The sequence below is a fragment of the Corapipo altera genome, unplaced genomic scaffold (genome assembly GCF_003945725.1).
Source record: "Corapipo altera isolate COAL_440 unplaced genomic scaffold, ASM394572v1 57974, whole genome shotgun sequence".
In the NCBI taxonomy this organism is placed as follows: domain Eukaryota; kingdom Metazoa; phylum Chordata; class Aves; order Passeriformes; family Pipridae; genus Corapipo; species Corapipo altera.
The window spans coordinates 3,761-20,832 of NW_020885275.1; the positions used below are offsets into that span (position 1 = coordinate 3,761).

General features: G+C 53.0%; 1 protein-coding gene and 1 pseudogene across 1 annotated transcript; one reads left to right on the forward strand and one right to left on the reverse strand.

Annotated features, from left to right (window-relative positions):
* Positions 1-2,566: 2,566 nt before the first annotated feature.
* On the forward strand, positions 2,567-5,464 carry LOC113940340 (annotated as a pseudogene).
* Positions 5,465-10,998: 5,534 nt separating this feature from the next.
* LOC113940339 (olfactory receptor 14A16-like) lies at positions 10,999-11,937 on the reverse strand. Its single transcript, XM_027631470.1, has one exon. It carries the CDS (start codon positions 11,935-11,937, stop codon positions 10,999-11,001), a length of 939 nt encoding a protein of 312 aa, XP_027487271.1.
* Positions 11,938-17,072: the final 5,135 nt, after the last annotated feature.

Genomic DNA, 17,072 nt, shown 5'->3' on the forward strand with positions numbered 1-17,072 from the left:
GAATCCCCCATCTTCAATTGGCAAGGTCATCCTGTGAGGCTCTGCCATTGACCCATTTGGTGAAACTTTCACACAGAGATGTTTGAACTTTATTTGAATTGATTTTTTATTTTTTGGGTTTGCAATGGCTTCTCCAAAAACATGGTAATTCATGTCCTAGCAACAGAAATTCTTTGGAGAAGGAGTTTGGGACTCAAAGAATCACAGAATGGTTTGGGTTGGAAGGGACATAAAAGCTCAGGTGGTCCAAGTCCCTGGACATGGAGAGTGACGTCTTCACTAATTCAGGCTGCTCAAAGTTCTAGACCTTGGACAAATCCGGGGATGGGACATCCTCTTCTGTTGCAGTTCTTGCCAGCCCCACTGGTAAGTATGTCTTCATTTTATCCAAAATAAAGCTCCCCTATTTCAGTTCAAAGTCCTTGCCCCATGTTCTGCCACTACAGGCCTTGGTAAAACATATCCCTGTGACTATCTTAGACCATGTTTTCATCTGCAGACACCTTGGAGAGTGCTCAGAGATGTCCCAGAAAGGGGTTTGGAGGTCTCAAGCATATGACCACTCTATGGGGGCAAAAGAGTCATGGGTTCAGTGGAGAGCAGACAGAGGACAGCAGAGAAGAACCCTGGGAGTGCTTGAAGAGTCACTTCATAGAGGGTGGATGCTTTTGTTGTAGCAGAAAAAAAGCACGAAAAAGAAAGAATTAATGGCAAGTGCAGCTGGGGAGGTCCAGGTTGGAAACAAGAAGAAAGAAATTTCACTCGAAGGGCAGTGCTGTGGTACAACACATCACCCAGAAGGAGTCTGGATGAGCCCAAGGCTCTGTGTGTGCAGGAAGAGCCAGGGAGGATGCAGAGATGTCAGTGCAGGAAGGTGCCAGCCAGGTGGGGCAGCCGGGGGGATGAGGACAGCCTGCAGGGAAAGGGGCAGGGCATGGACACCGTAGGACAGCCTGGGCTGGAGAGGAGACAGGGATGGGGAGAAGCTGAAAGGCCCTGACACAGCCACCTTCTGCAGGCCTTTGGCCATGGCTGCTGTCTGTGCCCCTGATGCCAGGAGGAGGGGAGTGCCCCTTGCAGCCCTGGGGCCTCATGGCCTCCTTGTCCCTGCTCAGCAGCCTGGCAGGTGCCACCCCATGGTCCTGCCCTTGGCATTGCACATCCCACATCCCAGTGCCCCAGGAAGAGCCCTGAGGAATGAGGCAGGGACAGGATCTGCCTTCCCAGGGGCTGGGAGTCAGGGCTTGGCCTGGTGGATCAAGGAAACATCCAGGTTTGCTTATCATCAGAGCCACCTTTGCTTTGCTTGTCCATCCTTGTCATCACTGTCTGCAGTTTTCTGCTCTAACTGGAATGTGAGGAGTTGTTCTCAGTTGTGTCCCTCAGTGAGACTCATTAGCACTACGAGAAACTTTAGTGTTTCAATCTCACTTTGACTTATTGAAAAGTTGTTTGAACTTCCTCTCAGGGACTGAGTCTCATGTAAACAACATCAAACCCCTGAGGGTCATGAAATGCCTGGGGCTGTTGCTGTGCTGCTGAGCTGGGCTGGGCTCCTGGCACACAGGGAGGTCCTGGCAAGCAAGAAGAGCTTCAAAGAGACAGCTCTGCTGGTGAGCAACTCCTCTGCACAGCCCAGCAGGGCTGAGGGCACTGCCAGGGCAGCTCAGGGACACCAGCAGGGCACACACAGAGCTTCAAGGGGCTCAGCACTGGCAGGAGGGCTGAGAGCTCCCTGCAGGAGGAATCTTGGCAGGGCTGCACACGGTGAGTCTGTGGCTGCAGGGCAGTGCAGGGGCAGCTCCTGAAGGCATCTCCTAAAGCTGGCCCAGCCCCAGCTGATGGGATGGGTGAACAGGGGGCTGTTTTGGGGCACTTTGGAAGAGTTGTGAAGCCGGGGGTGCAGGCAGGGGTGCCCAGGGCTGTGGGGCAGAGCAGGGTCCTGCAGCCTAGGGTGCTGTGCTGGGCAGGGACTCTGCTGCCTGCCAGGGGCAGCTCTCAGCCGGCCTGGGGAACTGCTGCCAGGACTGGGGCACAAGGGCTGTGGGTAAGGAGCAAACCTGACAGCTGAGAGAGGATCTTTTCCATTTCTCACTGTAGCAGGGTCAGACCTGCTCACAGACCAGTACATGATACTGAATGGAGAATTGTTTGCAAAGCTTAGAAAAGACAGGGGCTACAGGAAAGGAATTAGTCCTGAGGTGTGTTTCCTGCTTAGGCATTGTAGCATAGACATTGTTCTCTCAGTTCAACAGGCTGCAATGAAATTCAAACTCTTTTGCTCACACAGATGAATATTTCAGGCAGGATCAGAAATGAGCACAGGATCCTGGGCAGTGCTGAGCCTTCCCTTAGGGGTGGGCACTGTAAGCTGAGTCCTTGGCAGTACATGACCAGAGTTGCTGATCCTCACAGCACCCTCAGAAAACACAAACTAGAGAAAAGAAATGCCTTTCACTTGGAGGGGATTTCCCTGAAAACTGCACCAGCTTTGCTGAGAGGGGGCTGTCTTAATTGTTCCCTGTGCTTTCCTTTTCTGAACAGACCCTGTGCTAAGGAACTGGAAATGTCCAACAGCAGCTCCATGCCCCAGTTCCTCCTCCTGGCATTTGCAGACAGGCGGGAGCTGCAGCTCCTGCACTTCTGGCTCTTCCTGGCCATCTCCCTGGCTGCCCTCCTGGCCAACGGCCTCATCCTCAGCGCCGTAGCCTGTGACCACCACCTGCACACCCCCATGGGCTTCTTCCTGCTCCACCTCTCCCTCACAGACCTGGGCTGCATCTGCACCACTGTCCCCAAAGCCATGCACAATTCCCTCTGGGACACCACAACCATCTCCTACACGGGATGTGCTGCACAGGTCTTTCTGCTTGTCTTCTTTCTTGGAGCAGAGTTTTCCCTCCTCACCATCATGTGCTACGACCGCTACGTTGCCATCTGCAAACCCCTGCACTACGGGACCCTCCTGGGCAGCAGAGCTTGTGCCCACATGGCAGCAGCTGCCTGGGCCGCTGGGTTTCTCAGTACTCTGCTGCACACAGCCAATACATTTTCCCTGCCCCTGTGCCAGGGTAATGCCCTGGGCCAGTTCTTCTGTGAAATCACACACATCCTCAAACTCTCCTGCTCACACTCAGGCTACCTCAGAGAACTTGGGCTCATTGTGGTTAGTGCCTGTCTAATATTTGGGTGTTTTGTTTTCATTGTTTTCTCCTATGTGCAGATCTTCAGGGCTGTGCTGAGGATTCCCTCTCAGCAGGGACGGCACAAAGCCTTTTCCACGTGCCTCCCTCACCTGGCCGTGGTTTCTCTGTTTAGCAGCACCTTATTCTTTGCCTACCTGAAGCCTCCCTCCATCTCCTCCCCATTCCTGGATCTTATTGTGTCAGTTCTGTACTCAGTGGTGTCTCCAACACTGAACCCCTTCATCTACAGCCTCAGGAACCAGGATCTCAAGGAGGCCCTGAGGAAACTCATAACTGGGTGTTTTTCAGAAGCAAGAAACTCTCCTTCTTCTGCATGCTGTCTTCCTCATTAAAGGCCACTCCTGTTATGGATTTCATTAAAGGCCCACCATATCTTCTCTATTTTTTACTCCTAATAGGAGTGGTTTTTTGTGAGAATTTGTTCACACCAAAAAATCTTTATACATATATAAAGATATATATATATATATAGATATATATAAAATGTAAATATATTTATATATATATATAAACACCATTTTCAGTTCAGTGTTTGTCTTTCTAGCCTGGCCCACAGGCTGTACAAATTGGGAATTGTACTCACTGTCTGCTTCAACCAAATAAAGAACTCTGCATTGACTTGTTTGCCTCACATCTTTCCTCTCTGACTTCTCTGCAGCTGCAGGGTCGGAGCCTCTGTGCAGAGCTGGGCCAGAAAAGAGTCCCAGCAGAGCAGCACTGCCAGGGAGCAGCAGCCCTTCTCCTGCATGGCCTCCTCTCCCTTCCACACTGTCCTGCAGAGCCCTGGGTTGTTGGAGGCCTCAGTGCTCTGACAGTCGGTGCCAGTCCTGCTGCAGGACTGTCCAGGGACTGCAGGCAGGGACAGCCACAGGCACTGCTGGCACAGAGCTGACCTCTGCAGCAGCACTGCCATCCTGCAGGGGTATCTCCTCAGGCCAGGGCCTCAAAGCTTCCATCTGCTTTCCACTTGGCTCTCCAGGATGCGCCCAACACAATGCCCTGCAGAGGAAAACAGCAGTGACCAGCACAAGGCTGGGAGTGCTCAGGGTGGGGCACCCAGCAGTGCTCTGGCACAGCCAGCGCCACTCCCAGCACTGGCCTCTCACCCCAGGCCATTGGGCTTGTTCTTCCCTCCAAGGAGGGACAGCAAATGACCAGCTCAGGAGTCCATGTTTGCACTGCATGCACAAGACATGCCCATGTGTAACAGCTTGGGGCTGGGGGGTGGAAGGCTTAGACAAAGTTGATGGCAGAAGCCGTCTCGTTGAGCTACGAGGTGCACAAAGGACCCCCTTGCTTTCTAAATTCCTTCTCAGAGAGGAGCCTGGCTGTGGCTGGATCCAATCTCAGGCTCACAGTTTGGTTTCAGTTGAAGGAATTATAGAGGTGTAATTCAATCACTTTGTCCTGAATGTTTTAGTGATGGCAAATCAGAAATATTTCAATAAAATGAATTATTTATTATGACAAATGAACAGAAAATTGGTCAGACAAGTGAACAGACGAAATACCTTAAACAAAATTATTTCCTGCACAGTATAAAAGCCAAAACCTCCTAGCAGTATAGTGTAAAAAAGGACGGTGCAGTCTATCAAAGTCATTCTATTAAAGCAATTGGATCAAAACCAGCAAATAGAAAAGTCCTGAAGCAGAGATTGAGGTAACTCACCCCATAATGACAGGGGGTAGTTCTCTGTCTTTCACGTAACCCCTGGGCAGTGACCATGAAGAGCTGTCCCTGCTTCATGGCAGAAGCTCCACACACTTCAAGGAAGTCTGTGGAAGAATCTACCACATCAAAGTTGGACGGGGCTTTTATAAAGTGTTTGAATGTCAGATGTATTTGCAGGCCAGGGAGCAGCTTCTCTGTCAAATCCCACTCCAGAAAGGAGGATGTGTGTTTGAAGTTTCATGAAACATTTTGAGTTTAGCATAATTCCACATTAAAAACAACACCTTGACACCAGTAGTAACTCACCACAGAGAACTTGCATTGTTTGCATTCTCTGACCATTGTTTAGGTATTGTCAGAGCAGAGCATCCTGCCAGAAATGGCCCCTTGATTCCATGAGGTTGCAAAAACTCTCAGGGTTCCTTTGGTTCCATGAGAATTCTCAACATCACAATGGACCCCTGGTTCCATGAGGTTCAGGAGTGTCACAATGGCCCTGATGATTTCATGAGTTTCCATTATCTCTCCAGGATTCCTTTGGTTCCTCAAGGCCCTACAGTATCACAATGGCTCCTTGATTCCATGATGTTCCAAAATATTCCAGGGTTCCCTTGGCTCCAAGAGGCTCCCCAGTGTCCCACCTGCCCCTGGATTCCAGCAGGCCCTGCAGTGTCCCAGTGACCACTTGGTTCCATGAGCCACAGCGGCTGCCGCCGGCCTCTGTGCCCGGAGCCGCCGCTCCCACGGCGCTGCCGCACTCACCGCCGGGGTTGCCGCTCGCGCAGCCGCCGCTCTGCCCCTGCTGCACCGAGACCCGGCACCGCCTCGGGCCTGCGCTGCCGCCTCAGCGGCCACAGGGACACAGCCATGGGGGGACCTTTGCTCTGCCGCTGCTGGGGCCTGGCTTTGTTCTGACTGGGGCTGGGCTTTAGGAAAACTGCTGTTCATTTTCATGCTCCGCTGGAACAGCTCCTGATTTCGAAAGGTTTCCTAATCCAGGGGAGGGGTTTCTATGGCATCGGAGGTGCCGCCCCTCGGGACACATTGTCAATAAACCATCCAACTGACTGGGATGGGTGTAAGAGCTAAGGAACACAGGATAATCAGTCATCCCATGAAAGGCTTGTAACATTCCCTACCTGAATCATAACCCAAATAGAAGAGTTCAGATACAATTCCCAAATATTTTGGAAACCCCAGCCATTCCTGACACCAGGATGGAAATTCAGCAGATAACTAAAGCCAGTCACCTTGGGAGCCCACAACCAGCAGGGCTGAGGGAGGCCCTGGCAGCTCCCCAGCACCTCCCTCTCAGTGGGACACCTCTGGCAGCCTCTCCCAGCTCGGGAACCCTCCAGTTTGCAACACTCCAAAGACCCTCGCTGATGCCCAGGACAATTGTGATCCCCCTCAACAAACACTCCTCCAGCTGTGACCCTTGTCTGGTGGCAAACACAAAGGGATTTGGGGGAGTGTTTCCATGACAGCAGGAGAATTTTGGAGAGGGACCTTTCCACACCCAGCTATTGCTGTGTCCACACATCTCTGCCTGGGTGTGGGTGTGAATTGACTGTGGTGGGAATGTTGTTATTGTGACTCTATAATTCAGTCACTGTTAAAATTGTAGCAAATGCTATTGAATCACTTGAAAACTACTCAACTGGTCAGGGATTAAGTGCTACTAATGTCTTTTGCCCCCTTGTCTTTGGATCCAAATCCTTTGTGCCCTGACCCTCTTGCGTTCCATGGCTCTGTGTAAATCATTCCCTTTCATCAAAAAATATATATTTTTCATGACTTCCACTTTAAAATCTTCCTCCTTAGCTTAACTACAAACCAACTCCAATTAGCTGTAGAAGTCTTGAAGACTTGAAGACAATTAAAGGAATGAAAATAATTTGTTTTTCAATGTTTTAATGGGTCCCACAGTGTGTTTGGAGTTGCATCAGCTGTCAGTCCAAGATGGGCCATGTCAGAACCGGTGAGGCTGGGGGCTGAGGAGCAAGACTGATCATCCAGGGTCAGTGTGGATCTCCTGAGGAGACACTCAGCATCAAGATCACTTGGAGAACACCTCTATCAACTCTCCTCTGAACTAAGAGATATCCATAATTGAATTAAAACAAAAAAAGTACAAATTTTGAAGACTTGTTTTGACATTGCCTTGAAGGCAATTATAGGAAGACAAAGAGATCCTGAGGGATTTCTGGAATTTAATGAGCCCCATGGTGTGTTTGCAGCCCAGCCCATGACCCTGAGATACTGAGAGAAGATTGAAGCAGCTGCTGAAGAAGTCAGAAGCCAAACTGCAAGTGCCTTGAAGCATTGCTGGGCCCCACTGAGGGCAGGCACTGACAAAGCCTCCCCAGGGACTCCTTGGAGCAGCTGCTTGGAGGCCAGGAGTGCAGGCAGACAAAGGCTCTGGGCAGGCCCCTGCAATGCTGAGCAAAGCCTGCCTTGGTTTTGTGGAGCATAAAGGCCAAGGCCTGAGCCCCAGGCCCTGGCCCAGCAGATCCTGTCCCTCCCGGCTGGCTCATGGTTGTTTGGGGGCCACTGGGATGGGAGGGGGAGGAACAACAAGGCCCAAACCTGGGTAACCCCTGTCAGGCTCCTGAGGGAAGGGCGAGGCAAAAAACAAGTGCAGAACCTGCCAGGCAAGTTGCTTGTGGTGGCCTGAGTGGCAGAGGCAGCTGCCAGAGGCAAGGGGACAAAGGCCTGGGTGCCTTTGGGCCTTGCAGCCCTTCCAGAGCCCTTGGCCATCTCTCCTGCAGGCTGTCTTGCCCTGGCCCTGCTGCTGCTCTGGCCTTGCAGGCTGCACACACCCCTCCTGCTTTCCCACCCCCCTCCCAGCAGCATTTCTAGACCCTCTCTGATGTCTCTGCACCAACTCTGGCTGTTGCCATGTGCACTTGGCCTGAGCCCCTGTGCCACAGGACATCCCTCCCAGAGCCCAGGCCCTTCTCCTGGGGGTCCCTGCAGAGCTGAGCAGATCCAGGTCACCTCCCATTCCTCTGCCAACCCCCTGGGCCTGTTCTGGGCCCTCAATGTCCTTGCCCTGCTCCCAAGGGCGGTGGGGGTGCTGAATGGTCAGGGTTTGGGGTTTAGAGTTTAGGGTGGGGATTAGGCAGAATTTTGGGAGGTTGGTTGTTCTGCTAGTAGTGTCTGGTTCATGATTAGGGGAAGAGGGTTTTGGGCTGGGTCAGGGTTAAAGCTTGGCTTTTCATACTGGTAATACAGGTTTGGGATTGGGGTGGGCATTAGAGGACAAATAAGTGTTTGGAGTTCTGTGTTTGGGCTTTGCCTTCGAGGTCCGGTTGAGGTTGGGATTAGAGCAGTGAATTCCCTTCAGTGAGAGAACCAACTGTTTTAGGTAGTGTTGGGACTTGAGGTTTCAAAGACAGTAAAGGTCTATCAGGAATGTTTGCACACTCAGGGTTTCAGCACCCTTAGCATTACCTGAACCTGGTTTTTACCTCATCAAAATCTTTCCTCTCTGTTGGACAAACCCCTCTGTCCTTCCCAAATATCCAATCCCTTTTGTCCTAGTTCCTCCTAATCTCCCCCAGACTTTCATCTGGATGGAGTCAGCTCTGTGATGCCCCTGTCCAACCTCATGGAATCAAGGGGCCATTGTGGCACTGCAGGGCCTCATGGAAAGAAAGGAACACAGGGACACTGTGAAATCTTGTGGAAAGAGGGGACCGTTTAACATCTGGGCCCTTGTGGAACAAAAGAAACCCTGAAACCTTTTGGAACCTCATGGAACCAGGGGGCCATTGTGTCACTGCAGTGCCTCATGGAAACAAAGGAACCCTGGGACACATAAAATCAAGGGGCCACTGCGACACTACAGGGCCCTTTTGGAGCCAAATGGGCCTTGGGACACTGGGGAACCCTACGGAATCAAGAGGCCATTGTGACACTGGGGAAACTCGTGGAAAAATGGAACGTAGGGACGCTGTGCAACTTCATGGAATCAAGGGGTCGTTCTGATGCTGAGGATACCACATGGACTCAAGGGACCACTGTGATACTACAAGATATTTTGGAGCCAAAGGAACCTGGGGACACTGTGTAGTCTGATGGCATTGGGGTGCCACTGTGTCACTGCAGAACCTTATGGAATCAAGAGGCCATTTTGACACTGCAGGATCTCATAGAAACAAAGGAACCCTGGGACACTTTGCAAATCAAGGAGGTATTGTGACACTGAAGGCCCTATGGACCCGAGGACACTGTGGAAACTCATGGAATCCAGGGGCCATTTTGGCACTACAGGGTCCTATAGAGTCAAAGAAACTTGTAAAGAAATTGGAACCTCATGGAATCAAGAGTCATTATGACACTGCAGGGCCTCATGGAACCAAAGGAATTCAGGAATACTGTGGAATCTCATGGAACCAAGGGGCCACTGTGCCTCCCCAGAACTCCATGGAATCAAGCAGAGCCGCTGCCTCCCCCCCGCCGCCACAAGGACCGGAGTTGCCAGCTCTGCCCCGCTTGGACACCTCTGGAGTCAGCGTGTTCTTGGGCAGCACAACTGATCTCAGACCAGAGTTTCCCACATTTTGCTTTGCCCCCTCTTTTCCTCAGGGACAGGGCAACCTCTTTCCACGGCCCCTCTGCTCACACAGGGTGTCCTGCTCTTCTCCTGGCACATCCCATCTCCCCACAGAGCCTTTCCCCAGGGGAACACGTCTGTGCTGGCCTGAGCAGCCCTTCCTGTACCCCCTGCCCATGCTCCCCACAGCCCTCAAAATGGGGGGGCTGCTCTGCACAGCATGGGGGCTGTGGGGCCCGGGGCCATGGGGGACTCTGTTGGGCTGTGCTGCTCAAGCTGGGAGGCAGAGACAGCTGATGGTGCTCCCTGTCACTGACCACCTCCCACAGACGCTCCTGTGTGGCCATGGAGGGGGCTCAGAGGGGCCCTGCCTTGTTCCAGAGCTTGGACATGGCTTTGGGGGCTGCTCTTGGTCAACCTGTGGAAATTCACTGAGGGGAACACAAGTTACTGGCAAGAGTTTTCCCTGTACCTGCTGTGTCCCCTGGGCTTGCAAAGCTCTGTTTGCCACTTCCCAGCAAGATTTAGTACTTGATCTCTGGTAACTCCACCCTGGGCAGGATTCTGCTCCAGGGCTCCATTCCCTGCTGACTGGATGGGACGGGCTGTCCCTGCAGATCCTCTGTGCTCTCCTGCACTTCCTGAGTTCCTACAGACAAGTCCTCACCTGCCATCAGAGCCCTCACAAGCTGCAGAGCCCCAGGCAGGTGACCTGGAGATCATTTGTCACCTCCATTGGCCATTGGCCACCAACACACAACATCTGAACCAGCCCTCAGTCCCTGAAGTCCCAGTGGGTCCCTGACCTCCCTGCACTGTCTCCATGGAGAAACAAGCAAAGTAACAAGACTTTGGAGAGTTTATTTCTTGGTCTTCTTCTCGATACCAGTGTTGGGAAAAGACCTCAGCCTTCAGGAAGTGCCAGGAGGGGAACCCCTTTGCTGCTGGAACTGCTGTTGTGGAGCCCAGCCCTGTGCCAGCAGTGCCCAGGGCCTGTCCCTGCCTGTGCTCACAGGCCTGACCCACAGCAGGACAGTGACTGAGCTGCCAGAGCACTCAGGCCTTGGGCATGAACAGGAAAGGAGAGGGTGGGAGTGCAAAGAGAGCAGCTCTGAACACACCGAGTTCAAGTGCTCCCTGGCAGTGCTGGGACTCTTTTCCCCTCCACATCTGCAAACATAGAATTGCACTCCAGCTTCAGGGGAGGTCTTGGAGGAAGAATCTGGAAAAAAGCATTTGTGTCCTTTCTTACACTCAGAGATTGTGATTCCTCATGTACAAACTAACACAGGGAGAATGTTTGACAAATACCTTGTTGCACAAACTTTTATTTTGTTTAAAGACACACAAACAATGATTTCTGATTTCTATATTTTGTGGGTGAAAAAAAGAGGTAAAGAGTGAATTATATGGAATGAAGAATAAAATTTCAGTGTTAATGACAGGAATAGTGGGAAAAGACAGGGAAGCCCCCCTCCAAACACTATCAAAAGCTTTAGAAGGCAGGCTGGGCCCAAAATGTGTTACACAATGAGTGTTCTGCAGAAGAATAGGGCAGTTTATTGTTTCTTAAGAAAACATCCAGTCATCATTCTCCTTATGGTATCCTTGAGCTCCTGGTTCCTGAGGCTGTAGATGAGGGGGTTCAGTGATGGAGGAACCACTGAGTACAGAACTGACACCACCAGGTCCAGGGATGGGGAGGAGATGGAGGAGGGCTTCAGGTAGGCAAAGGCGCCAGTGCTGAGGAACAGGGAGACCACAACCAGGTGAGGGAGGCACGTGGAAAAGGCTTTGTACCGTCCCTGCTGAGAGGGAATCCTCAGCACAGCCCTGAAGATCTGCACATAGGAGAAAACAATGAAAACAAAGCACACCAAAAACAGAAAAGCACTAACCACCATGAGCCCAATTTCCCTGAGGTAGCCTGAGTGTGAGCAGGAGAGCTTGAGGATGTGTGGGATTTCACAGAAGAACTGGCCCAGGGCATTGCCCTGGCACAGGGGCAGGGAAAATGTATTGGCTGTGTGCAGCAGAGCATTGAGAAAGCCAGTGGCCCAGGCAGCTGCTGCCATGTGGGTACAAGTTCTGCTGCCCAGGAGGGTCCCGTAGTGCAGGGGTTTGCAGATGGCAACGTAGCGGTCGTAGCACATGATGGTGAGGAGGGAAAACTCTGCTGACATGAAGAAGGCAAAGAAAAAGAGCTGTGCAGCACATCCCATGTAGGAGATGGTTGTGGTGTCCCGGAGGGAATTGTGCATGGCTTTGGGGACAGTGGTGCAGATGGATCCGAGGTCTGTGAGGGAGAGGTTGAGCAGGAAGAAACCCATGGGGGTGTGCAGGTGGTGGTCACAGGCTACTGCGCTGAGGATGAGGCCGTTGGCCAGGAGGGCAGCCAGGGAGATGGCCAGGAAGAGCCAGAAGTGCAGGAGCTGCAGCTCCCGCCTGTCTGCGAATGCCAGGAGGAGGAAGTGGGTGAGGGAGCTGCTGTTGGACATTTACTACCTCAGGTTATTGTTTTCTGTTGAGGAGAAAAAAGGCAGAACTGAATTAGGCCAGACTCAATCAGCAAAACATCTTGCATGTCTCATAGCAATTCAACATTCAGGGCCTCTTTTCAGGAAGATCTCTCTGCATCCCTCTCCCTGAGCTCTGGGTTTTGCTGGCTGAAGGGGGCACTGAGAGCAGGGAGCCTGGAATGGGCTCCCGAGGAATCCCTCTTTCTGTGCAGTGAGAGGTAACTTGGAGCACAGGGTGACCTCCAATTAAATGCACTTGTGAGGTATCAAAGTGTTTCCAGAACTGCTGGTCACAGTTTGCCCAAGCACAGAACAGAGAGAGGGGATTCGGGGACTTGATTTTCCAGTTCTTCTTGCCAGGAGTCAGTTTGGATGGTTGAAATCTCTGACATTTCTAATGTGCTCCAAGGGAAATTTTGTGAGCCCTGAGAGGCAAAGGGATGGTCCCCTGGTGCAGAGACAAGAGCTGACCATCTTTGCTGTTCACAGCTGCCCCTGGCTGGCAGCTTGGAGCTAAAAGGGGATGGCCCTTAGGAATTCCCTGCAAAAAGAAACAAGGCACTTCTAGGAGCAGAGAAATCCTGTTTCAAAGAGTTGATTGAGAGAATCCTTGCCTTTCCTCAGGATGCCTGATTAGGATCTCATCTCTATCCTCCCAGACTGCCACACAGAGAGATCATTGCTCTTCCCAAGTACAGCTGCCCAGGGCATTTCCATGGATTTAGCACTGAGGAGTTTTCTCCATGGGGATCCTGTGCAGCACAGAGATGCTATGGCAGAGCTGTGCCCTTCCGGAGGGTACCTGCAGCCCTGCAGGACACCCAGGAAAACAGCTGAAGATCCTGAAGGTGCCGTGAGGGCACTTGGGCACTTGGCTCCCACAGACACATCCCCACAGAAGCACACAAAGGGGTTGTGTCTGGACAAGAATCTGCCCCACTCAAAACCCCACACTGCTCAGAAAACCCAGTGGTAAGAACAAGGAGAGCCCAGGCAGCAGGGGATGGCAGGGAAATGCCACAGTGCTGCTGCCAAGGGAGGAGGGACACAGAGAGACAGCTGGAAATCAGGGCCTTGTCCTTGCCTGGGCTCTGGTTGCTGCAGGGCAATGCACAGCCCAGACCCGTGGGCCTGAGGGCACAGGCTCTGCTTCGGCTGGGAAAGGAGCCCAGGGAGGAGCTGCTCAGGGAAGGGGTCTGTGCCACAGGGACAGCAGGGAGGGGCCCCCATGCCCCTGCCCAGCCCTTGTGGCAGCAGCTGCCTCTCCCTGCCTGCCTGTCTCTAGGTGAGGAGCTGTTCCTGCCAGCAGCCCCTCCCTGTGCCCAGCTCAGCTCCCTGCCAGTGCTGCCAGAGCCATCCCCAGCCCAGTGCCCAGGGGCAGCTCTGCCTGGGCAGGGGCTGCAGAGCAGATCCCAGACAGCCTGCGGTGGCTGGGAAGGGGGAGGTGTTCTGGGGGGATGTGCTTCCTGAGCAGGGCCCCTGGAAATGGCAGGAAGTGGAGCTGAAGCTGTAAGGAGCCCTGAGCCTGCAGCTGAAGGGCCCTGCCCAGCCCTAGCCTGCCCTGCGGGGTCACTCCTTCCACCCACACCTTCTCCCTGCAGGGCCATGGCAGCTCCTTGGCCGGGCTGAGAGCTGAGCCTGGCAGGCAGCAGAGTCCCTGCCCCAGCACACAGAGCCCTGGGGGCAGGACCCTGCTCTGCACCACAGCCCTGGACAGTCCTGGCTGCACCCCCACCTTCCCACCCCACAGCCAGCCCTGGCACAGGGAACCTTCTGGCCCTGGGCCTCTGAGGGGGCAGCAGCAAGTCCTGCTCTGCAGCAGCTTCTTCTGCTGCACCCCAGCAAATCCAGCAGAGCCATCCTGACAGCTCCTGCCACTGCTGCCATTTGGCAACTGGCAGAGGCACTTGCAGGAACTCACCTGCACTGCTCTGCAGCCAGAGCTTGACCCTGGCAAAGGGCTGGCAAGGTTCCTGCCCTGAGCAGCTCTGCCCTGTCCTCCCACCTCAGGATCTCTTGAACCTCCTGCTCCCTTCTCCTCTCTGCCCTTGCTGCCTGCAGCTCCTGCCCTGCTCTGCCATATGGCCACTTCCCCTGCACTGCAGCAACTGGGAGAGTCCTGCTGAAAGATCCTAGAAGCTGTGGGATGGGCCAGCTTTAGGAGATGCCTCCAGGAAGGCAAGTTGAACTTTCCTACAGCCAGAGAATTCTTCCTTCAAATCCTGGGAAGGTTTCTCCTGTGGTGAGAGCTCAGTCACCTCCCAGCCCAGGCTGCCTCTCATCTCTCTGCCTTCTCTCCTGTGCCCTGGGTGCTGCAGGCAGTGCCCTCAGGCCTGCTGGGCTGTGCAGAGGAGCTGCTCACCAGCAGAGCTGTCTCTTTGAGACTCTTCTTGCTTGCCAGGAGCTCCCTGTGTGCCAGGAGCCTGGCCCAGCTCAGCAGCACAGCAACAGCCCCAGGCATTTCATGACCCTCAGGGGACTTTGAGGTTGTTTACATGAGACTCAGTCCCTGAGAGGAAGTTCAAACAACTTTTCAAGAAGTCAAAGTGAGATGGAAACACTAAAGTTTCTTGTAGTGCTAATGAGTCTCACTGAGGGACACAACTGAGAATATGTCCCCAGGTTCCAGTTGGAGCAGAAAACTGCAGACAGTGATGACAAGGATGGACAAGCAAGGGAAAGGTGGCTCTGATGCTGAATAAACCTTGACTTGTTTCCTTAATCCAGAGGGACGAGGCCTGACCTCCAGCCCCTGGGAAGGCAGATCCTGTCCCTGCCTCATTCCTCAGGGCTCTTCCTGGGGCACTGGGAGGTGGGATGTGCAATGCCAAGGGCAGGACCATGGGGTGGCACCTGCCAGGCTACTGAGCAGGGACAAGGAGGCCAGGAGGCCCCAGGGCTGCAAGGGGCACTCCCCTCTCCTGGCCTCAGGGGCACAGACAGCAACCACTGCCAAAGGCCTGCAGAAGGTGGCTGTGTCAGGGCCTTTCAGCTTCTCCCCATCCCTGTCTCCTCTCCAGCCCAGGCTGTCCTACGGTGTCCATGCCCTGCCCCTTTCCCTGCAGGCTGTCGTCATCCCCCCGGCTGCCCCACCTGGCTGGCATCTTCCTGCACTGACATCTCTGCGTCCTCCCTGGCTCTTCCTGCACACACAAAGCCTTGGGCTCATCCAGACTTCTCCTGGGTGATGTGTTGCAGCCCAGCGTTTTCCCTGGAGTGAAATTTCGTTTTCCTCATGTCCACTCGGGACCTCCCCAGCTGCACTTGGCATTAATTCTTTCTTTCTCATGCTCTTTCCTGCTCTGACAAAAGGATCCACCATCTCTAAATTCTCCCTTCAAGCCCTCTCAGGGCTGTCCTGTACTGTCCTCAGTCTCCACACCATTGAGGCCACAGCTCATTAACCCCTGTCTAGTGCTCATGTGCTTGAGACCTTTAAAGCCCATCTTGGGAGATCTCTGGGCACTCACGGATGTTTTTGCAGATGAAAATGTCTTTCTCATAGTCTAAGGAAATCACAGGGATACGTTTTATCAATGCCTGTAGTGGCAGAACATGGGGCAGTGGCTTTGAACTGAAAGAGAAGAGTTTTATATTGGATAATAGGTGGAAATATTTAACAATAAGGGTGGCAAGAACTGGAAAAGGTTTCCAGAGAAGTGGAAAGTGCCTTTGTCTAAGGTCAGGGAGTGTGAGTGACCTCAATTAGTAAAAGATGTCACTGTCCATGTCCAGGGACTTGGACAAGATGACCTTTTAGCTCCCTTCCAAGTCAAATCATTCTGTGATTCTTTTGAGTCTAAAGTTCCAAAGTCCTTCTCCAAAGAATTTCCATGTTGAGGACATGAATTTCCATGTTTTTGGAGAATCTCTTCTAAGTGCAAAAGGTAAAAAATTAATTCCAAGGAAGTTCCAAGGTATCTGTATGAAACTTGAAGCAAGTGGATCAATGGCAGAACCTCTCAGGGTGACCTTGCAGCTGAGGATGGGGGATTCGGCCTCGGGCTCTGAGACTCATGATGGGCAGCCAGAAAGGGGATTTGGGGACTGGGCAAGGCTTGACATGGGATGTCTAGGAAAGAACCAAAGCAAGGGGAGGATCCCAGTGGTTTCTGGAGGACCAAACATGAGAAAACAGAGAGAAAAGAGTATGAAAAAGCTGGTCATGTGAAACAGGAGGCTGGTCAAGACACGTCCCTGGCTGTGCCCCGCAAGTGATCCCCACAACCTGTCCTGTTTTCTTAATAATTCCATTGCCAAGAAGTTTCTGTGCAGAGGGACCTCTCTGCTCCTGGTACAGATTGTGGCCCAAGGTCCAACCACTGCAGCGGGAGCCACAAATATTCAGATCTTGTGTTCTTTGGGGGGCCAGACTCTGCCCACACTGGGGAGTATTTGTGTGTGTTGGAAGCACAAAAGAGTGAAGCAAATGCAAAGCTAAACACCCAATGTAACCTGACTTTGTCCCTAAGTGGGGGATGAGAATTGGACACAACATGTGCAGGGACAGATGGAGGGGTTTGTCCCCTGGCCCTGCCCACAAGGGACACCTTTCAGGAAGGGTTGTGGCCTTGGCTGTGCTGAGTGTTGAGCCGGGCAATGCAGCTTGGGATTGCAGTGGCACTGTCAGGGCTCTGCAGAGCTCCTGGCAGTTCATGCATTTGTCCCCAGCAATGCCAGAGAACTGCAGGGGTTGCAGTCAATCCCTTGTGCTCTTTGGGACCCCAACTGGCTCTGCTGAATGGGAGCAGGCCTGGAGTTCCCAGACTGTTCCTGCATCCAGGGTCGGGCCTGCAGTGACGTTTCTGCAGCATTCAATTGGGGCAGTGGCAGGATGGCCATGGATCCATTCCTGCAGAAACACAATGGTGCTCCATCCCAGGCAGGGATAGAATGGGCCCACAAATGTTGGAAGAATAAGAACCAGAGAGTTTTGGCCCTGTGGAATCCCATGGAACCAAAGGAACCCTGGGACATGGAGGAACCTCATGGAATCAAGGGGACATTGTGAGCCTGCAGCACCTCATGGAACCAAAGGGAGTCTGGGACGTGGCAGGGCCTGATGGAAATCAAGGAACCTCCTGGGAACAAAGGGACCCTGGGACACTGCCAAA